The sequence below is a fragment of the Coturnix japonica genome, chromosome 13, assembly GCF_001577835.2.
Source record: "Coturnix japonica isolate 7356 chromosome 13, Coturnix japonica 2.1, whole genome shotgun sequence".
NCBI lineage: Eukaryota > Metazoa > Chordata > Aves > Galliformes > Phasianidae > Coturnix > Coturnix japonica.
This window is the reverse complement of record NC_029528.1, coordinates 850,292-872,889: the sequence shown is the minus strand read 5'-3', so window position 1 is coordinate 872,889 and position 22,598 is coordinate 850,292. Positions and strand designations below refer to the sequence as shown.

At 50.9% G+C, this 22,598-nt stretch overlaps 2 protein-coding genes across 8 annotated transcripts in view; one reads left to right on the top strand and one right to left on the bottom strand.

Moving 5' to 3' along the window:
* ARHGAP26 (Rho GTPase activating protein 26) overlaps positions 1-11,033 on the top strand; it is a 97,914-nt gene extending 86,881 nt beyond the window's left edge. The window contains exons 21-23 of one of the 4 annotated variants that reach the window (XM_015875476.2): positions 6,309-6,419; positions 8,011-8,102; positions 9,898-11,033. In XM_015875476.2, coding sequence (XP_015730962.1) covers positions 6,309-6,419; positions 8,011-8,102; positions 9,898-9,986 — 292 coding nt within the window. In that variant the 3' untranslated portion in view covers positions 9,987-11,033. Of the gene's footprint in view, positions 1-3,045; positions 4,401-6,308; positions 6,420-7,805; positions 7,890-8,010; positions 8,103-9,897 lie in introns of those variants that run through there. The other 3 variants (XM_015875479.1, XM_015875478.2, XM_015875481.1) reach the window with 3 other exon arrangements.
* A 5,313-nt stretch (positions 11,034-16,346) lies between these two features.
* Positions 16,347-22,598, bottom strand: part of NR3C1 (nuclear receptor subfamily 3 group C member 1) — a 52,414-nt gene continuing 46,162 nt past the window's right edge. For 2 of the 4 annotated variants that reach the window (XM_015875474.2, XM_015875473.2), the window contains 2 exons: positions 21,042-21,199; positions 16,347-20,428 (listed from right to left, as the gene is read on the bottom strand). In XM_015875474.2, the coding sequence (XP_015730960.1) occupies positions 20,276-20,428; positions 21,042-21,199 (311 nt within the window). In that variant the 3' untranslated portion in view covers positions 16,347-20,275. The remainder of the gene's footprint in view (positions 20,429-21,041; positions 21,200-22,598) is intronic. The other 2 variants (XR_001558119.2, XR_001558120.2) reach the window with 2 other exon arrangements.

Sequence of the window (22,598 nt, the reverse complement as noted above, 5' to 3'; positions counted from 1 at the left end):
AAAACTCTTTTGATAGAAATGATCACGTTGGGTCATTACAGTATTGTAGTTTTGGGGTGAAGTATTCTAAGCCGTCCTATATGGCAGATGTTTGCATAGTGCTTGCAAAACACGAGGCACTGAGGAACAGGAGTCAGGCACATCAAGAAAATGAGGAATACTGTTGTGCTCATCCACTGCTCTCCATCATTTCCATAGGCCAAAATAATCCCCGCTGCTTTTCCCAGCCTGCCTGCTGCAGTGGGCAGGTGTTGGTGCTCTGCACTGCAGAGCAGAGTTTGCATGGCAATAAAACCCAGTGTTTCAGCTGGTGCTGCTGAACGCTGAAACAAATGTGGTTTGTTTTGTGGTAGGGTTTGAATCTGTGAGAGGCCTTCTGTCAGATTGTGCAAGGCCGATTACTTAGCAAGCGGTGATTTTTTTAATGTGGAATATTGCTTTTCTGAATGTTTCCAGAAATTACTGAAAAGGTGGAAGGGGCTCTTCTGCCTCCTCTGTGCTGCACTGCCTGTGGGATGGCACTGCTTCCTTGGGGCTCCTCCTCGACCCTGAGGGAGCTGCAGTTCCTGCCCAGCACCTCCATTGCTCAGCACAGAGGGGAGATGAGGGCTCCTGGGCACAGAACTGCATCCTGTGGCTCTGATGTCCATTCTGCAAGAGCCCCTTATGGTTGCTGGGGGGCAGACAGTTTTCTTTTCTTGGGAACGTAGGATGGTGGTAGATTGAATGCCAGAGAAAAAGAAGAGATTTCTGGAGGGCTGTCAAGTTCTCCTTAATTGTGAATCCCATTTGTTGGTGACTAATGCATCCAGGCTGGCGGAATTGCCTCATGAATTAGAAGCAGTGGCGCGGTGGAAAAGATGCGACTGCGATGCTGGCTCCTGATTTACCAACACTCCCTCCCAGACTGCTGCTCGACTGCCTACTGGCACATTACAACTCTTCTATTAATAATTTAGAGCTCGAATAAGGGTGGAATGCACTTGATTCAACATCGAGCCTGCTGAGTTGGTTTTCAGTCTGCTGAGAGCCATCTGAACAGGGAGGATGTGTGCTCTCAGCGCTGGGGGTGGCTGTTAGTGGAGCAGAATGTGCATGTGTACATACACACATACAGATGTACAGCCTGGGAGCAAGCAGTGGGGCTGGGCGGGCTGGGTGCCACAGGGCCCTGCTCCCTGTGGCAGGTCATTAACTTGCTGGCAGTGTGCTGAGATGTGTTGTGAAGGGGCTGTGCTAATGGTGTGTTCTGTGCTGAGGGGGCTCTGTGCTCCCATTGCCTGCATCCCCCTGTGCCGATGGCTCCTTCCCATTGGATTCCTTTTCTCACACTGCCAGTGCTCCCATCTCTGACTCTTTGCTTAATCACTCAGCATTTCTTCATCATTAACACCAGTTTCTAAGCTTTGTGCCAGAAGGCTGCACCAAACCATCATTGCCTCGCTTCGAAGCATCCAACATAAGCCAGGTGTAGATGGAAATGGCAACGTCCATGAAGTGGGACAGCAGAAACCACCAGCTCTCCTCCCTGGGGCAGGACTCTCCCCACGCTCTCCTCTTACTCAAATGGAAAAGCTTCAGACCAGTTTATGAAGTGACTAAAGCACACCTAGAGTTCACTGTATGGGAAATAAACCAGCAGCAAAGTGAGAGAACAAAGCCATGAGTTGGGTACCTCAACGGCTGCAAAGAGGGTCACCTGTGGCACGGAGCTCATGTCAGCTGTGCTAACCCAGAAAGAGGAGCTAATAGCTGGAGATGTGTGAAGAAGCTGAACTCTTTTGGACCTGCTTGGTTAAGCAGTGCTGACTGCCGGGTATTTGGCTGCTTATTTCCCTGAACGTGTCATTATTTTCCACTTGAGTGACTTATGCAGCAAGATAACTCCTGAGAGAATAATATGGGAGTGGGATTTTGCATAATTTTTCTTGTATTTAAAGTACCAAGCAGAGGAAGAGTGTTTCCAAGCTGGAAGCCTGTGGGATTTGGGTAATGTATAGGATCATGCTCAGTGCCATCGCTAACACCAGCGCAGCTGGAGCCCAGGGACTGCTTGCTCGTGCCCATTCAGCCCTGCACTCTGGGCATTGCTGGGATGTGCAGCATTGCATGAACTTCATCAGCTTCTCTGCCCAAGACTGACTCCCAGAGCCATATCCATCAATGTGCTGCAACCCTGGCCTGCTGTTAGCAAGTTTAAGAGCCCTAGTATTGAGCAATGCTATAATATACATTCCTTTCTGTTCAGCTTAGTAAAGAGCCTTATGTTTAGCAGCTTTGTTTTAGAGAAATAGAAGAGAAGGAAAAAGGGTGGGTGGTTCTTGGTTTGTTTTAGTGCAGTCAGTTATTGGTAATGCTGGGATGGAAACTGTGTGTTTTCATCAAGGTGATTTCATCAAAGGGCTTTAGCTCATAAGTAGATGGTGCCCATTCATAGATGCTGGATGTTCTGTGCCAGAAATAGCCCCGGGTTCCACAAAAATAAACAAGTTGTAAACATTTTTAAGTGGAACTCGTGTCCTCTCAGCCAAAAGAACAAAGTGACAGAAGCTGTGTGGGAGCCCTGCTGTGATGGACTGCTCAGCCCCACATACTGCGAGGGCCTCAGCTGTGCAGGGAGATGCCAGAGGCGGCCTGAGCAGGCACACAGCAGGGAAAAAGGGTTGTGAGAGGGGAGGAATGAGGAGAGCTTTTAGATCCAGCAGCAGGAAGGTAGAGCAGTGCCTGGAAGGACGGGGATGGCAGCAGGGCTGCTTGGAGCACAGTTCCCAGGATACAGGGCTGGATGGTTACGATGTCCCCATCCCATCCCACGTGCTGCCCTACTCTGCCCCACACTGCCCAGGGCTGTGGGTGATCCAGGAGGAAAGGTGAAGCCCCTCTGTGTTCTGGGCTGCAGGCTGATGGAGTTCCCTCTGCCGCCACTCTTTGGGAAAAGCTGCTTTGAGGACGCTGAGTTTCACCCCATCTTTGTTTGCTGCTGCTGCTATTTTTGGTTCTTAGGCTTTTATTTTTCTGTTTTGTTTCCCACTCTGCACCTCACAGGAAGAGCCCCTTTCAAAGCCCTCAAGAGTAAGAAGAAGGGAAAAAACGGATGACATTTGCTTTCTGCAGACAACAGGCAGCAGCCAGCAATTCCAAAAGCCCATCACCACCTCTGCTAGGAAACTGGATCCTGCAAAAGAAAAACCATGTTCCAAAACACAGAGGCCTCGTTGCTCTGATCACTTGAGTGATCCTAAATGGAGTGATCCGCTTCTCCGGTGAGACCAGACTTAGCCCCATGCCATGGCAGTGATGAAGCTGACCTACAAGCTGCGAGCACTGCATTCTTTTACAATGATCCCATCTCAGGAAGGGGACTTTCTGATCCCAGTGCCTCGTACAGCTGGGTGTCCTGGTGGGGTCAGTGCTGGCTGTGCGATGGGGTGGGCACAACGCCCTGAGCTTGGTGTCAGGGAGCAGCCTGGCTGTGTTTTGGCCACTGGGTCACCTGCAGGCATTCAGTGGGGAGAAACCTCACTGGAGCAGGGGCTGGAGGCCAAGGGAAAGCCCTGTATGGAGCAGATAGCTGGCACCTCTGAGAAGAGCTCGGTGGGATCACCAGGATGGAGGAGCCTGCACAAATGGAGAGTGGCTGTGGAGAGATGAGGCACAGCTGCAGCCCCAGGCAAAACCCACTCTGACAGCTGCCAGCTGTGCTCCAGATGTGCTGTAGCTCAGCCATGCGCAGCCAGCAAGCACTACATGCAGGTATCATATCCAGCAGGCTTTGGTTTCCAACTGCAGCTCCTTGTGCAGCACCAGGCATCCATGCACAATGGGTTCTAGGTGCCAACAGCCACAGGAACACACTCTCCATGTCTTCAAATGAATCTAACATGCTGTCTCCATTAGAGGGCAGAAGCATGCTTGTGCACAGATAAAACAAAAGAAATGTACGTGCCCTATGTGCTGTATAACTTCTTGTGTTAAGGAAGGGTAGAACACCATCACACTTTGCCAGCCAACTGCACCTGCTGGGAAGAAAAGGCAACAGGAAGAAGCGGTGCTTCAAGGGTTAACCTCTGCAACTGGGGATGCTGGGTGCTCTGTGTGGCACCTCCTCCTGTTTGAAGTTGGGGATAGATTTGCGCTATGGTAAGTAACGAATGTCTCTCAGGTTTATTAAGGGCTAGCTAATGCAGGTAAATACTGGTTTCAGTTTCAATAGAAAAATGTAGGATTGCTTTTGAATATCAGTAATGAGGAGGTGAACGTTTGGAGGATTTCTCTTTATAGTCTGCCTGTGAGCGAGCCCCAGTTCTACAGCGCTCGGTGAAAGTTGTACTGCACTGCTGTAAGTCAGCCCTACACATGTGTAAAGCTCTGCAGAAATAAAGATATTGCCCATAACTACATGGGGGAGTCATGAGTGTCTGTTGGACTCAGCGGCACAGCTTCTGTGGGAGGAGAGGTGCCAGGAGCTCGGCCTTAGGCAGATATGAACTTCAAGGTAGTTCAGGCCAAAAATTTAACCTTCCTTCGTGTCCTCTGGGTGCCAGCTGTGGTGGGGATATTTATGGCATAGGCACTTTCTCCCTTGAAACTGGCCCAAATCCATGGTGTTATCCTCTCTGTTGTGAGTGCTGGGGCACGGTGGGGCTGGCTGCAGCCCCTGGTGGGGTCTGACCTTGAGGGGGACCCAGGGTTGGGGTGCAGAGGGCAGAGCCACGCGGTGCTGGTGGGGTGGCACAAGGTGTGGGCTGCAGCATGCGGGGTGAGCTGCGTCAGTCCTGAGCTGAACTGAAGGGAAGAGAATTGCAATCACATGCAAAATTCATAGGATTGTAGAATATCTGGAGCTGGAGGGGACCCACGGGGATCATCGATTCAACATGAGTCATAAATATTTCCCGGATACCCTCCTGAGTTTTGGGGATGATATGTTGTTTTTCTTAAATGGTAGAGGCTGATACAGCGCAGAGCATTTGTTGTGCACTCCTCTGTGTTAACGTAATGAAACATGCAGTGCTGGACTCCAGGGACAGCAGCCGGGAGCTGGAGCACTGACTTTGCTGTTGTGGTCTGTGATTCTGTGATCTCTCAGTGACGGATGAGTTATGGGTGAAGACATCACCCATTTACTGAGTCTTCACCTGCTGGCAGAGGCTGGATGATGCCTGTGGGCTGCTTGGGTAAATCACTGTGATAAGAGGAGGGCTGCCTTCTCACAGAGAGAAAGCAGAAATCATGATGCTTTTACAGAACTTGGGGGCTTTTTATGGGGCATTTTCAGTGCTGAAAAGGTTTTCTGGTGTTTTAGCAGGGATGGAGCGTACAGGCTGAATTAGACAGAGAATACCCATGAGTTGATAATCCTAGAGGTGGCAGAAGACAAAATATGCAAAATGGTGTTTTAATGCAGTAATTGCTTTTCAGAGAACCCCAGAACGACCTCGGTGTAACAGTTTTGCAGGAAACACTTCTCACTTCTGAATGCGTTTCCTAGTTCAGTGACTCAGTTTGACTTCAGATGACAGCAGTCACTTACAGGAGAAGTGAGGAAGCAAGCTGATAGTCGAGAGCAGTGTGGGTGAGGGGAAGAGTTTCTCACTGTAAAACATGAAACAAATCAATTAAACCTTTATAGCACTGTGATTTAATGAGCACTGCAGGAGTGCTGAAGCGTGGGCAGGGCTCGAGCCCTGCTGCTGCTTCCGCTCCTGTTCATGGTGGGAGTAAAGAGATTCCCTGCACCTCAGCATTGCTCGTCTCAGTTCTGGTGCTGGTGAGGGCACCCATGGGGCTGAGACCCACATGGCCTGGGGTGGGCTGGGGCTGTGCAGCCCTTGGTGCACTGTCACAGCCCCTGGGCTTCTGCAGCAAGGAGCCACTGGGATGTGCAGATGGGCATTGGTGTTTGGGCACTGCACAGCATGGCCCGGGGAACAGTCTCCTGGCAGCAGGAGGAGATGCTCGTAGGCACCGTCCCTGTACAGCAGTGGAGTTGGCTCTCTGGGGGAACCATGGCATGGCAGGTAAGGTGCTGGAGCAGCAGCGTGCATCCCAACAGCTCTGCCCGTGTGGTGCCGGGAGCGGGGTGATGGAGCAGGGGTTAACTGGAAAATCCAGCTCTTGGTGTCTGGAAGAATGCAGATCTGGCCTTGAAATGTTTCCCAAGGCCTTGGCACTTCATTTCGTGGCTGTGTCTCATGCTCGGACTATTCCCAAGGCACCAGCTATCATCGGATGTTGTCTGCCTGTCTCTTGGTTGCTGTTTGTTTCTGTGGTTGCACGTTGATAAGGTATCTGGTTATGTCTTGCAGCCCTCAGAATCCAAGCCCAACGTCACCCCTCTCACCGTCCTGGCCCATGTTCTCTGCGCCATCAAGTCCTATGCCCACCTCTTCTACGTCCAGCGACTCATCCCCCATCAGGTCTGTTGCACAATTTGCTTGGCTTTCTGTTGCTTTTCCTATTTTTTGTTTAATTTACTTGGTTTGCCCCACTTCACTTCCCCTCCTCCTTTGCATCCTGCTCAGTACCCCCAGTGCAGCTATCTGCATTCAGCAAGAGAGGAGCTTTCAGACGTCCTGTCTCAGCAGAGCCATGGGCACCTCCTGGGCACCTCTGGTCCCCCATGTGCAGCCCTGGGGCTCAGGCTGGAGTATCCAGCACCTGTAGGTCCCACTGGTGCTGAGTTCTTTGGGTTTTCAGCCTTTTCCTCTCCCTGGAGGATGCTGCACTCACCCCTACAACAGGTAAGCAACGTCGTGCTGTCCCAGCAGCTTCCAGGAGTAATACTGCATTTTTCTGGCTTTTTCCCTTTTCTTAGCTGGAATGTGGGGAGGGTGAAGGTCATGGTGCAGCATGGATGTTGGCCTGCCATGTCCGTGCCTCAGGTGTGTGGGCATCACTGGAGCAAGTTGGTCTGGTCCAGCACAGCCCTGGTGACATGGCAGACCTGTCTGCTCATTGCAGGCACAGCCTGAGCATTCCCCCTCCTACAGCAGTGCATGCTGCCTGTTGGGAGGGTTATTTGTGTCCCAGTACACATCTGCAAAGGCTGACAGCGGGGTAATACTATCCGAGCAGCCCTCCTCGGGGCTCATCATCCCCTAATCTGCACCGGGGCACATGGGTGAAGCTCCTATGAGTGCTTTGCTGGCGTTGTGCCATGCTTGGAGGCAATAATCACACAGTGGCTGTCACCGGGCCCCAAGTCCCTGCACTGTGTGGGGGCAGCACCGGGGCTGCAGAGCTGAGGGGCGTTTTGGGAAGAGAAACACTAATGTGAATAACTCAAGGTTGTAAGACAGCAAATGTCTTCTGCCTGACTGCGAGATGAGAGGCCTCCAGGTGGGCAGGGATCCTCTGTAGAGCAGGGGGCTTTGCCTGTGCTGTGCTGTAAAGCATTTTGCTGCTGCTCGTGTCATACAGTTGGAATTCGTATAGGAAAAATCTCAGCCCCATGGCTGTGCTGACAGCAAAACCAAAACCATTCACAGCTTTCCTGCTTTGTGGTTGCCCTGTGAGTGTGTGACTGCTTTTGCCGTGAGGTGAGCGCTTGTATTCAGAACCTCTTCAGGTCCTTGGGAAAAGCCCCTCAGCCCCCGAAGGGAACAGTGATGCCCTGGGGGTGATGCTGGCCGTCCTGGGGCACTCAGAGTGCCGTGCCATGGCTGCAGGGCCAGGAGGTGCTGTGCTGTGTCTGCTACCTCGGCAGGCACAGGGATGGGGCTGGGCGGCTCCGTGTCCTGCAGCGTGCTGCTGGGCTCCTCCATCTGCTCCCAGAAATTCACCTCTGTTTCCATCCCTTTCAGCTCCATCTCACTGCCGGGGACAGCATGGGCACATTGACTCTTCCCAGTAAAACCTAACGGTTGCTAAATCTTTTTCATCCTCAGGTACAGCCTCTTTAAAAGAAGTGCAGCAAATCCCTCATGGATTTACTGAGCTGTATTTCGGGTTTGAGACACCCTTCCCCAGGTGCTAATTTTTATGCCGATCAATGTTTTCTTTCTGCAGCTCACCATTGCGGAGAGCCCGGGCTTTGTACGCCTGCAAAGCAGAACACGACTCGGAGCTCTCCTTCACAGCAGGCACTGTGTTTGATAATGGTGAGTGAATGCTGGCACGGATGGGCTGAGTCCTGGGGCTGGAGCTGTGCTCACTGCCCCATTCCACAGCGTGACCCTCCCTGGGCAGTGTGGCACAGCCTGACCTGGCAGCCAGGGGCTCCTGTTCTCTGACAGCATCTCTTGTTTCATGTGCATGGGAGAAACTGCAGGGCTGGTGTTGGTGGGAACATGAACACGGCTGCAGAGAATGCCAGTTGGCCATTGTTTGTTTTAGCAATGTTTTGCAGATTACTGGTTTTCCTCCTGTGACCTGGGGAAGAGTTGGACTCTAAATTCATGGGTTTCCTTTCAGTCCTACGCCTAATGACTATCCCATTTCCACCACTAAAAATCCCATGAAAGGAGAGAGCAGCAGTGCTTGAACCTGCCATTTAATCCCAGATGTATCTTGCCTTACGTTTTATATCTGCTGAAAAGAGCCCATCATCCAGTCCTGCTGTGGCATGGCAATGACTTTTCCAAGGCCATGACTTAGCTGACCCTCGAGGAGACATGAGGTGGGGGCAAGTGGGAGGGATCCTGCTGCTCATTGGGTCAGGGGCCATGGGCAGAGCTGGGGCTGTCACTGCAGTCTGCAGGCTTTGTGACCCCACTGCATCCCCCCACAGACCCATCATTTAACTCCAAGACAAAAACTGGAAGGGAGTTGGTGGTCACCATCATTCAGCAAAGAACTGTTATTTGATTACTGTGGGGATGGGAGAGGTGAGCTTCCAAGTACCAAGCACAGCAAAACCCCCTGCAGCTGCCATGCTGTTTGATGCAGTAGATGGAGGAGTAATGTGGACCTTCTCCCTTTGCACACTGAGAGCTGAAGGAGGCAGCCCCTGATCAGTCACATTTTTTTTAGAGATCGTGTTAATGAGCAGAGACTTTCCTGCATGAGGGGAAGGAGGCTGTGCCCAATGGAATTAGGCAGTTGTGTTTTAGATATAATCCCGGTGTAAAGAAAAGACTTTTTACTGTTTTCCAAGGGGCTTTTGGCTTTTATGTGCTAAGTAAGCATTGTCATTTGAGAAGCTGCTCCCACGCGTGAAGCCCTGTCCTGCTGTATGAGAACGTAGCAGACAGGGGAAGAGAATTAATGCAGGTGAATTAAAGAAATGCTTTTCCTAAGCAGCTCCACAGATGTCCTACAAATAAATGCAGTCTCCCCTCTGAGAGCCTGTGGGAATCAGAGCAGCTATCAGGGGAGCAAGCTGGAATTAGATGTTTGCTAGATAAAAATCAATGGATTATTCAAGGAGAAAAGTCTACAGTGTGTCCCAGTCAGTGAGCAGCCGGGCTGCAGGCTGGCTGGGGGGAGTGAGCTGGAAAGAGCTCCCTAGAAGTATCTTGTGGTGAAGGGGTTCTGTAAACCCAACGTCAGCAAATGTAAGGTGGAGGAGTTTATTTATTTGTAATCACCCTCAACACCATCTCCAGCAGCAATGGGCTGTGTCATACTGGTGCAGATTGGGCCTTTCCAAAGCACAGAGATGTTTGGACTTAGAGCAGTTCCATATTTCTTGCTGGTCTGTGTCAGTTGTGATCTGTCAATAGAAAATTGCTTCTGCACCAAGTGGGGCTGTAAGAGGGAGAGGAGAGGTGTGGAGGAACCTGGGAGTTCTACAGGCAGAAAGCAGGACGTGGGCTCTGCCATGGAATCACCACCAGTTTTGGGGCGTCTTGGGCCATGGGAGGCAGCTCACCTGAGCTTCAGCAGGGTTTGGCCCGGGGCTGGAGGACGTGGTGAGCCCCGTGGTGATGTGCTTCTCTTCTTTCTCTCCTCAAGTGCACCCATCGCAGGAACCCGGCTGGCTGGAAGGGACGCTCAACGGGAAGACCGGGCTCATCCCCGAGAACTACGTGGAGTTCCTATAGCTGTGCATGAGCAGGACTGCTGAGCGTTACATGGTATCCATGGCACCACTTGGCCCCGTGTGCGGTGCGGGGTGAAGGGCTCCCCATGGCCACAGACACAGTGTGGGTGCTGCTCTGTGTGCGGTGCTGCATTCCCAGCCTGGAGCCCCCACCGCCACGAGGACAGCAGCAAAGCAGCGGCCTGCAGCTCCAGGGGGACGTGCCTGCAGACTGGCCCAAACAGCACCGCTGTCCCCGCTGCTGCACTGCTCATGAGCTACAAGGAGCATCATCAGCCTGACCTACGCTCTGCCCGGCGCAGTAGAAGCCTCCAGCAGCAGGAAGCAGCCATCCTGCAGCCCTCCGCTTTGCAGCAGTGCGGCGGCACTGAGCCCCCCATGCACCCCGCCTGGCTGATGAGGGCGGGCGGCCATCCCGGACCAACCCCTCTGACTGTTTTCTTTTGTTTTTAGGTTTAAGTTTACACAAGGTAAACATCTGCAATGTGTGCAGCCGGCGTTTCCTTCCTGCAGGGCGAGATGCAGCTCTGATAAATCTCGCTCCTTTTGGCTGCTCCGTGTCTCTGCTCCCCGCTGCAGGGCACAGCCCGCTCCTGTGCTGCTCCCACCGCTGCCTTCCATCATCTGCTGTGCCAACCTGTGTGAGGTAAAGGACGTGTGCCCATGGGATGCTCCTGGCTGGGAGAGTGGGCCTGCAGCCTCTGGACAGCAAACGGCGGCTCTGTGCCTGCATCAGGAAGGACACGCGTGTTCCTGTTGCACCTCTCACCTTTGGGTCCATTTGCAAGAGGAGGGTGGGAGGGGGGCCCTGCAGAGCTGGACCTGCAGGCACCTGCTGGGAGCTGGGGGTGGTTCTATTTTGTGATAGAAAATGGTGAAGGAAAACCCAGCCCTGTGTGCGCGTGGCGGGATGGGCTCTTTTTTGTCCTTTTGTAATAATTTTAAAACCTCTGAGTGACTGGATTGCTGTATGTATGTGTCACTTTTTATTTTTGAAAGAATTAATGTATAAATAGAGTATCTTAAAATATAATGAGGGAGAGATCTATATTATTTGGTATTTTTAGAAGAGCTGTAAGGAGAGGAGGGAAGGACATTTGAAACCGGCGATGGAAAAAGACGCTGCAAACACCCTGACATCCACAGCCAGCCCTGGGCCTCGGCCGCTCCGTTCACTTCCCTGTGTCACTTAGAAATAGGGGAAGCTGAAATTTCAGACCTCTTTAAAGCTCATCCACAGTAATTAAACTTCCTGGACTTTTGTCTTCAGAAAAAAAAAAAAAAAAAGAAAGAAAGAAAGAAGAGGAAAAGTCAGTCATTTTTCCAAGTACACTGCAGGGCTGTGCTGGTGCTGCTCTCCCTGCCAGACCCGAGGGCAGTGGCTCTGTGCTCCCCTTGATGCTGCTTCTCCCTTCCCCATCCCCATCCCTGCCCATCCAAGAGACAGCGATGCCCCCCCAGACCCCCAGCGTGGGCGAGGATGGAGTGAGCACATCTGGGCCCCAGATGGGTTTAAACGGTGCGAGGCTGTGGAACAGAGTGAGGGAACAGATAGGAGAAAGGAAAAAGGCAGGCTGGCCAAAGCCTCTGGGAAGGAGCAAAGCCGCTGATCTAAAAAACACACCCAGCAACTGCAGCTCTTCATTTTTACATGTGCGCATCACTGAGAAATCTCCCTTTGCTAATTCATGTGATTTCCTGGGGGTTGGGGTAGTGCTGCAGGACTGGCAGGCGCTGAGGATGCTCCGGGCACTGCTGGGCTGGGGGTGGGGGCTGTCACTGCTCCTGTGGGGTTGTGCAGCACTAATGCAGCTCCTCCTCTGCTCTGGGAGCAGCCGGCTCTGCCCGCGCTGTGCTGCAGCCCTGTGCTCCATGGGGTGGGCTGCCTGCTGAGGGTATTTCGAGCCGCCGTTACTCAGGGACAGCAACAATTTCAGGCCCTGGCCATGAATTTTTCAGATTCCCATCTGTCTCAGCAGTCAGACAAAACATCCTCCTGGTAATTGTCTCGAGATGACTTCTGCTGAGCTCGGGGGCCTGAATTGCAGCCCAGACCATTACAGCTAATTACAGCCGCGCGCGGCGGCTGCTCACAGTGCTCACAGTGCTCACAGTGCTCACAGTGCTCACAGTGCTCACAGTGCTCTGCTCGGTGCTGTGGCACACAGTGGGAGGTGGGAGCTGTGTCCTCAGTGCCAGCTGCAGGCAGCTCTGCTGGTCCCTTGGTGTGTTGCAGGGCTGCGCGGTGCTGCATGGAGCAGCTGTGCTGAGCAACTGGTGGCCGTGCTACAGGACATGACAGCATCACACGGCTGTAACCCAGTGATGCTGACACAGACATTTTGTTATATTTATTTCAGGTGCTGCCCACCACTTTATTTTGTAAATTGTATTTGAAGTTCTGGAATCTTCCTTAGAAGAATGATGGCTCTGACTTTAGTTTCGCTTCTGCTGACAGCCTGGAAGAGGCTGTAAGTGAGGATGAGATGGAGATGCTCGTTAGGGGCTCCAGCTGCAGGCAGCTGATGGCTCTGCTGACACCGGAGGAGTTCTGTGATTTGTCTGAGAGCTTTCACAGCACAAACCCAGGCAGCTCAAGTAGCATCTGAGCAAGTCCTGGCCCTCCCTGGACATTCCCTTTGTCTCTTTGGGGTGGTGGTCACCTCTCAGCACCATCATTGGCTCTTTGTTTCACTCTGCTGTTGGCAGAGCACAGCTTCCACGGCTCCAGGCAGCAGTGGGATGGAGTGGGATCCCTGTGGGGCTGCAGTGGGTTTGGTGGACTTGGGCAGCTCCAGCCCTACAGGGCAGGTTTCCCCACTGCCCTCATGGGCTGTAAGTTCAGCCCCAGGCCCCGCAGCTCACAGCAGGAGCAGTGTGGCACTGCAGTGGGAGGTTGCAAGAGCTGAGTGCTCACAGACATGGGGCAGTAACACACAGGGCTTCGTGCAATCCCCATTTCACTGTTGGCCACTCAAAGCCCATTGAAAGCAGCACATTATACAGCCCCTGTCCAGAGCTGGAACACCAGCACTATCCTTTGCCATGAGACAGTGCAGAGGGTCTCCGTGTCCCATATCCCAGAGGTGGCAGCCACAGCTTTCTGCCTCTGTGAGCTGTGAACAGCCTGGCTCTGGGAGCTCACCCCAGCCCAGCTCCTCTCCTCAGTGCCTGGGCTGCTCCAAAGAAATGATTGAAATAGCACAAATCTCGTGATTCTGGTGCAGTAAATGACAGCAGGCCTGGAATAGCACTCAGTAATAAAATCCACAGACCAGAAATATCCCCTGACAGGGCTGCCTGGAATGGGTTGTGCATGTGGTGTGTCTGCAAATGTGTCCGGGCTGCTGCAGGACGCAGAAGCACACAGAGCAGCGCCAGGCTCCTGCTCAGGACTGGGAACCTGATTTCCCTGGCTGCACAGGAGCTGCTTTCCACTGTCGGCCCGCTCTGTCCCACCACCCCCTGCACCACAGGGGAACCTCCTGCACCAAATGGGATTTGCTTTTCCTACCATTCATTCTTCTTTCCCAGCAGCGCTTCATCACTGCGCCTGCGTTGGAGCAGCAGACATCAGCAGAGTGAGAAAAGCAATAGCAGCGCACAGGAACAGCTCTGTGTGCCCATTGGGATGGCGATGGATCCCTGCAGTTCTCCCATGGCACAGCTGAGCACTTCCACAGCTGCAGTGTGGGGATGTGGGGGTCTGATGGTAGAGCTGTGCACACACCTGTGGTGTTGTAACCCCTGAGCTGGGTCGGTTTAAGGCAAATTAACAGGAACATCACCTATGCTGAAGGGACAGATTCTGCTTAGAAAGTGAACAGTATTTTAATTATTCTAATGAACCAGAAACCTCAAAGCAATTATAGTTGGTACATTTGGGCTAATTTGATTTTTTAGCTTTTGGGAAATAAAGGTTAGAAATTTGTGGTGGTTTTTTTTTTGTTTGTTTTTTGTTTTTTTTCCCCCTAAAAAAACAGGTGTTTCAGCCCTGTGCTGTGTATGAGGAGCTGGGACCCCCAGCCACACTGCAGAGCAGTGGTAATGCAGCACAGCTGCTGGCAGCTCACCAGGCAGCACCTGCTATCACCCATTATGAACGCTCCCTCTGCTAATGAAGGCAGTTCTGCTCCTAAACCTCAGACAAAGATGCCCAGAAAGTAGCACCTGGGCTCTAAAACTCTGTGACGCACTCAGGAAGGGGGATGAGCTGTGGGGTGGCGGGGGTGGCCGGAGGGCTCAGCCCTGCACAGTGCTATGAGCACACATTGCTCAGGGAGGGCTCTGCAGCTCTGCCTGCGGGTTCTGCATTCTGCCCCACAGAACCAACCTCCTCCATCCCAGCGCAGCTGCACAGAGCGACCCATGGCCACAGGAAAGGAAAAGCAGTTTGTAGAGCAGCATGAATTAATCCATGAAAAGGAAAAACGGGAAAACCATCGTACTTCTGGCAAGGGAAAAACAACGCCCAAACTGTGCATTGTTTTGGCAGATAATGCTTCTTAATGGCTTATTGGACAAATACGGTCCTTGCAGAGCTCCCGATCCCCTTGGCACACCCTGCTCCTCCAGATTCACCTCCACCGTGTGTTGAGAGGGGGGAGAAGGAGGCGGGGTGGCTGCAGGAGCACTGCGTGGGGCTTAGGGGCATGCATGTGCTCCTCTGGTAATGTGCTGGATACAAACATGCAGAGCAAGCAAACGTATATGTCTCTGAATAGATACACATACAAAGCCGTGCATGTATAAGTGCATATACACCTCTGTGCCTGTACAGTCACGTAAGGGCCCGTGTGGACAAAGCCGTGTCACTGCAGCGCACTCAGCTCAGCCCCGTGGTGTCCCGGGGATCGGGGTCTATCGCGGGGCCATAGCAGCTCCAGCCTCCCCCCCTCCGCCTCTCCGGGCACAATGGGCACTTATGCGGAGTCGGGCCCCTCCCGCAGGAAGCGTCGCCCCATCCCGTCACATTAGCGATGCAATTAGCGGCCGCGTTAAATGCCGCATCAGCAGTTTCTCCTCACCCTATTCATGCGGTTTAATCTCGAACCAACGGAGCCTATAATTAGAAGGATTCCACTTACTTGTTATTTTTTAAACTTAAAGCTCCCTGCGGTGACCTCAGGGAATAGCCTTAATTACTCCGCGGAGCGGTGCCACAGCCGGCGGCGCAGTGGAAGGAGAGCGGACCTCCGAGGTTCCGCTGACTGTGAGTTCCTTCCTGTACCCGGTACCGGAGCTCTGGGCATCTCCGTGCCTTGTGCTGGGGTTCGCACTCCTGCAGCCACTCCTGGACATCCCCATGGAATCCTGGGCTCACTCTGAGGTTCTGGAGGAGCCCCTGCCCACCACAGCGGGTGGGGGTGATGCCGCAGGGGCCGAGGGCTGGGACACCCGAATTCTGTTAGTGGCATATTTGCCAAAGCATTCTCAAATTCTGTCGTTTTATTGGGATAGCATGAACAAAACAAAGCAAGGGCACCACGGATCTCAGGCTCACGCTGGGTTCCATCTGGGTTTCCTGGAAGATAGAGATGGATGCCCAATGAGCGCGGCACGGTGCCCGGCCCCACACTGATGGGAGCCATCCTGACACCTCTGGAGCAGCACAGTGTGACGAAGGGGATGGTGGTGGTACATGGGGAGCTCTGCTGAGCGCAGTGCAGGCCATGCCATGGTGCTGTGGGCAGAAGGCAGTTATTTCACCTCAGGATCCAGTGTGACCCCTTACAGGGTCTTTTCACCACCATCACACTAATAAATGCCGTTGCTGTCAGTCCCGCTCTCGTGTGGCATCCAACCCCGGCCTACAGATGTGGAGCGTGGAAAGAACCAAAGAGAAATTTATGTAACTCTTTGTTCTGACAGCAAACAATCCCCATCAACCATTCTCTGCTGGGAAGTTGGCATTTTATGCTGCAATTAAAGCTGATTTTATTACACGTCTGGTCTTACACTGCTATTCAATGGGGCAATGGAGGGGCAGCAATGAGAGAAGCACACCCACAGCTCGGCCAAGCGACGGCGGGACAATGAACTGCACTAAGGACTGCAGCAGCGGGGCACAGCCCCACAGCCTGCACTGCCCCAGGGGTACAGACTGCTTTGACTGGGGCTCCCAACATGAGATCCTCGGTGGTGAGGGCTGGAAAATGCAGGTCATGATTTCAAATTAAAACGCTCCTCCAAACACAATTAGCAGAAATTCCCTCACTCAGGATCTGAACTGCAGCAGCAATTGGCTTCACTCTAAATGCAGTGTGTGTGTGTATGGGTTGGAAGGGGGGGGGAAGGGCACAGTGACAGTGTGAGGGCACCCAGGAACGTGGCAATAACTCCACAAAAGCATCTTGGAGCCTTTTAATGAAAAAAGCAGAATTTTATTGTATGGTTTCTGTCCATTACTCGGCATTGCTGTAAATGGCTCTCACATTTACTGCAACTTCTGTACAGATGTGTGGCTTCGTATTACCAGAACAGCAAATTTAAATGAAAAAATAAATGCTCAACAATTCCACACAAGCTTTTACAGTCCAACATTTCACTGAGTCGGTGAAAACTACAGACTTGTTACTACAGAATTATTCAGCATGAATAAAAAACTACAACTTTCAGTTTTAAACAGGAGTCACTGGTTTAATTCTTTTTCTTTTTTATGCTGTTTAAAATTACTGTGATAAAAATAATGATTTTTTTTTTAATTTTTATTTTTTTAATAATGCCATACACCGGTACGATATAGGATTTGTCCCCGTTATATATCTTTCATTTAATATACAAAATAGAGTACTGACACACGGCCGACGCACGCTGTTACGCGGTTAGTGGAGGTGGGGTGTGTTTCACACTCAGCCTTCCCCAGCACCCACTTCTCCCACCATCGGGAGCGGCTCCACTCCTTCCCCCAACGTTTGGTTCCTATGTGACACCGACGGTGGCCGCGGGGTCTGCGCGGTGCCGGGCTGTGGCTCTCCGACCGACAGCGCTCACCCCAAAGCCACGGCCACAGCTGCGGAACAGGACCGGGCTGACCCTCACCCAGGCACTTCCTCCTATTCCTGACCTGTCATAGCAAAAAAAGGGCGAGGTCATTTTGAAGCCCAGAGCGGCACCAGCCCCTGGCGCATCCCCGCTGCCCTCCGTAAGGCCGCTCCTATCGCCCCGTGCAGCCCCAAGCGCGATGCCCCGCGCGGACGCACGCACTGTGATAAGGCACTGAAGGGACACAAGTCGCCGTTCTCCCTGCTTTACCCGGAGCGCAGACACTGCCCAGTGCTACAAGGACTAACGACACACACGACACGTACTCCTCACTGCTCACTAAAGCACATGTTTGTAACCGTGACTCTTCAAACTCAGCGCGTACAGCACAAACGCCATCTCCAAACACCACAGCTGCCTTCCTTCCTTACACTCGTGAACCAAAAGGAACCTACAGGCACACAGAGCAGAGGGGCAGCAGCCTCTCCTTCCCTCTCCTCTCCTGTCACCGCCTCTATCGCGACAACGACAATTTGTTCACATTCACTGTAGTTAATTCTGTGCTGGGGGGCGGGGTGGGGAGAACAGGAAAAGAAGGAAAAAGTACAGCCAAGGCAAAAAAAGAGACCGAAAGAGAGCAGAAGTGTCTGTGCACACCAGCTCTGCAGCAGGGCTGCACACACTGCCTGCAATGGTGGATCTCCAGCAATGGAGTGCAGCACCACAGTGTGCAGCCCGTGGGCTGAGTGGGGCCCAGAGCTGTCCCCAAGCACTGAAGGGCACCTGAACTGCCATAAAACATACGTGCTTTGTACAGATCATTCAAAGAGAAGAGAACGATTATTATTTATTTTTTTTTATTAAAGATGATATTTTACTCCAAAGTACTGAATATAGCATCTTTTCCTTTAATAGGTATAACATTCAAAAAGATTTAAGAAAGGATGAAAATTTAGTTTCCTATCTCACTCGGAAACAAACTCCTGCTGAATGGCAGCAAGATACTGGTGTGTTGTGAACAACCTACACTCTGTATTTACATATTGCTGGTACCTGTATCATATTATTGCCCAATGTTTCCAGTTGCTTTTGCTGCGGCACGCGCGGCTGTCTACGAAGGGAACCCATCCGCTCACGCAGAGGCATGGAGGGGAGCGTCCCGTCCAAGGTCCGACTTGCACTTTGACACAGTGATAGGAGAAATGCAAATTCAACCTTAAAAACAGCCACTGAACACAGGTGATTTTGTTTGTTTGTTTGTTTTCCTTTCTGACAGAGTACTTCTTTGGATGCTGAATGCCAGCGCCTTCAGCACTACCTCCAGACAAAGCACGGCTGGCACGGGTTACCATTCAGCACATCCGTGACCCCTACAAAAAATATAATTACATGTATCATGATAAAGCAATCTGTCATCTAAAAATCATCCTTATTATACACTATACAAGCTATTTTACAGTCATTAATAAATTGCTTTTAAAGCTGCAGTAGCCCTTCCCTTCTTTTCTCAGATCAGCGAATATACCGATTACACGTATCGGAAACTATAACTAAATACAAAAATATATTAGGTTTTGTATCTTCCCAGATGATTTTTCTCGCCACCGGTACACAAATAATATGGGCCACTTTCAGTACAAATCGAATTTTAGAGTGGCTCGGTAAATATTTCAATTTCAAGATACAGAAAATCGTTAAGGTGCAGGTAGAAAAGGCTACTACAGCTTCTAAATGGTTTAAAATACAGCTAACCATGGCAACGAGGAGAAATTCACGAGACCTATGGCAGATTTATGGCACGCTAGTCACTCGATAGGAAGGGATGCAGCCGTACAAAGACAAGGGCGGACGTACACCTCTGAGACCACGAAGCCGGCAGCGGAGCTCTCCTGCTCCTGAGGAAAAGGGCGAAGCAGTCGGCGAGAGGCGGCGGTGCGGCGCGGTTTGGGGTTGGGACGTGCGGAGGTGCAGACGGCGGCGGCCGCTCCGCTGTGCAGAGCCAACATGGCACCGGGGAGAGAGCGCTTAGAGCCCGTAGGGCACGAATAGAACGGAACCGGAGCACCGGGCGCAACGACACACGTCTGCCTCTCACACCATGGACGTCCTCCCACAGATACCTGCACCATGATAGGTTTCGGTGTACAGAAAACGCGAGTTTCTCCGCACAGAAGTAAACTTTTCTTAAGCTATGCATATTTTCCTGAAGGTTTCCTGATGGGCAGTCAGGACTGATCTTCTTGGCATCAACGCAGCCCGTGACTCTCGTAGTTATGGCTGTTGCATTATATGCAAAAATCAGGCTTTTTTTTTTTTTTTTTTTAAATATATATATACGTATATAAAATAACCTGCTTGTTTACATCCCGTTAGGACTGTGTTAATTTTCTATGAATCTGCATATCCAACGCTTTTGTACATTATACCAAAAGTATTTGTTTCATTCGCATCTACTGAAATTAGATTTGAGAGCGTTTCTCCCACCCAACCCTGGCCCTTAAAAAATGCCAAATTTTACGGTCACCTCGACAGTTGAAAGCTATCAGGTTAGAAAACCCAACCCGTTTTCACACGGATATACTCAAGGATTAACGTCTAGAGGTCATTTAGGAAAGCTACGAGCTGCCCCGCCTTAAAAACCCAGCTGTACAATAGGCATCTTGAAGTATTACAAAAAAATTATGTAAGAAAAAATGAACAAGCCTCGTTCACGGTATATAAAGTGAAAGGAAATTGCTAAAACCAGACAGTAATAGCTATAAAAGGCACAACTTCCCTTTTCTGATATACACTTGTAAACTTTCTTCAGGTTACATGCAGAAACCAAAACGCTACTTTAACTTTAAAAAAAAGAAAAAAAAGAAAAAAAAGAAAAAAAGAAAAAAGAAAACCCAAAATGCGTTACTAAAAAAACCCAAAAACTGCCTCCAGCCGACTGCAGAAATGAATGAGCAGAACGTCCGTCACAGCCGCACATCTCGGCACCGGTGGTTGTGATGCACCCATCGATGTTGCGCATGGGGAGAAAGTGGGATTTCTGGTAAGCAAGGTTTGTCCTCCTTTCCCCTCTCCCCAGTTATGTATCAAATGTGAGGAATCCGCTGCTTCTATAGCCTAAATCTTGGCCCTCTGTAAACCACATGTAGTGCGTAATTACAAAAGAAACACCGCTGCAAGGACAAAATGAACAAGTCTGGTAGGTTCTGTCTTTACAAAAAAATAAAGAAAAAAAAAAAAAGGAAAAAAAATAAAGAAAAAAGCTATCGTTTGACGTTTTCTTAAGGCAACCCTTTTGTATTAAGGCAGTCACTTCTGATGAAATAAGAGCTTCTTTATATTTCCATTTGAGTATTTTGGTATCTGGTTGCTGATGATCTCTGCCAACATTTCTGGGAACTCAATACTCATGGATTTATCCAAAAACGTCTGGAAGCAAAAGCTCAGAAGATTTTCAACCACCTACAGGGGACAAAGCAGAGCGTTACTTTCACACGGTGCTCGCAGCAGCACAGCTTCCCCATCCCTCCCCTCTGAGCCGTGCTCTGCCAGCGGCTGCCCTCAGCTCAGCCTCACCCATCAATCCCATCCATTCCATCCTCACACAAATCCAGCTGAGAGATGATGCCAGGTCCCTACAAACATTGGAGGCACGCTGTATCAGCTCTGATCTTAGCGTATAAATAACAGAAACGTGGATAATCTGAATAAAATCTTTCCAGGTAAACTAATGGGGAGAGAAAAACTGAGGGCTTGAAATCTGCCTCACTCTATCCAGCTGAGCCACAGCACAGCAGCTCTGTGCATTCGGGGAACACGGTTCCTCAATTTTACAGAAATATAGTTTTTAAAAACCAGAGACTGAAACAGGCGCTAATTGAAGATCTAATTGACACAGAGACCATTGAAAAGGAGCTCTGAGAGCAGAAAGTTCATCTCCTTCACCTGGTCCTTTGTTAGACAGCAAGTACCACCTCCCAGCCCACAGCATTTGGGCCCTGAAGCAAAGTTGAGGGCAGAGCAGTGCACAGCCACATCCCGGCCACTCCTCTGGAACGTGCCCTTCAGGACTTACATCGTGCATAGAGTCCAACAGCTTCGTCAGCTGATAGAACCGCTGCCAGTTCTGGCTCGAGTTCCCTTCTCTTTTCACTATGGCCTTTCCCAGCTCCTTTATGTATGTCATGCGAATTTCTTCAAACAAAGTCTGGCTCTTCAGGCCTTCCTTAGGAACTGGAACATGACACACATCTAGGTTATACATCTGTGAACTGTGCTATTAGTTAAGCAATCTTACATCAGTTACACAAAAACGACCAAAAGGACTCAATTTTCAATAATGAAATGAAATGAAATGAGAGCTGAGAAAGAAGGAAGAAAGGAAGTTGAGACAACTGACTGGTTCAACAGACAGCACGGTGCTGCTGGCCAAGCAAAGATCATACACAACCACAGGCAGCCCAGGAACAAGGAGGGATGAAGATGGAGGGCAGGTGGGCTGGCACCGCATGCTGCTGGCAGGAAGGCCCTTCCCAAGGCCAAGCATGGGTGCACTGGGCAGATGGACACACATGTGGCCCTGCCCACGAGGTGCAGCTTTTGGTCCCCGCACTGAAGAGAACAAGAGCTACCGAAGAGGGAGCACAGACAGAGCAGATGGAAAGGAAAAGAGGAAAAGAGGACAGGGTGAAAGGAGACCCCTGAAACACAGCCCCTTCGAGGGCCTGCAGTGCCACAGCCTGCCTGGCTCATGCAGGAGATGGCATCATGGCACTGCCCCCAGCTGTGTCCATGTGTGTAAGGAGGAGGGTCTGTGAGTGACAGCCACACGCAATGTGCGCTCTGTCCCCCAGGGTTCCACTGAATCCCTCTTCTTCCTCTTAGAAAAGACACCAGGGAATGCAGCAACCAGAAATTTCAGTTGTGAAGTCACAGATTAACAAAACGATGCACATTTCAGCACTTCAATTCTCAGAAGTGCCACAGTGTACCACTTACACAACACGGGGCTCCAAGAGCAATGTGAGGCTGTATTGTCTTTCAGTGCAGGGACAACAAAGAAGCCTTCTGCTGGCTCACGCCAGCGCTTGTCACACATTGCTTGTGAATGGGCTCAATTCTACTAAGGCGGTCTCCTTCCCACTCCTGACATGGAAATTCCCATCAGGAAATTTCCAGTTCCTGTAGGAAAGTTGGCCTCCCTTACATCCAAAACACGTCAGGAATCTTCAGGAGAGGTTTTAACTTTAAATCTCCCATCTGAGCAAAGTTTGCAGCCTTCACAAACAGCAGCAGTGAGGAGCTGTGGTGGTGATGGTTCCTTTTCAGTAGCACCCCTGTGCAAAGGGCTGCCAGCCTGGGGATCCCTGAGGGGCCGACAAAAGTGCTGGCATCGCTCACAGCCCCCCTGCTCACACCTCCCCGAGTGCACACACACATCCCAGATATATTTATCCAGCTATTCTCAGTCTGCACTGCACCGAGCCAGGGTTAAAATTAAAGTTTTTCAGGGAGTTACAACAACACAGAGTGTGAAGAGAGGGAAAAAAATCATCAGGTAGAAAGGAATAATCATATAGAGTGAAAATAACATTGTAGAATCATTTACACGGTGCTCCAAATCAGCATCATT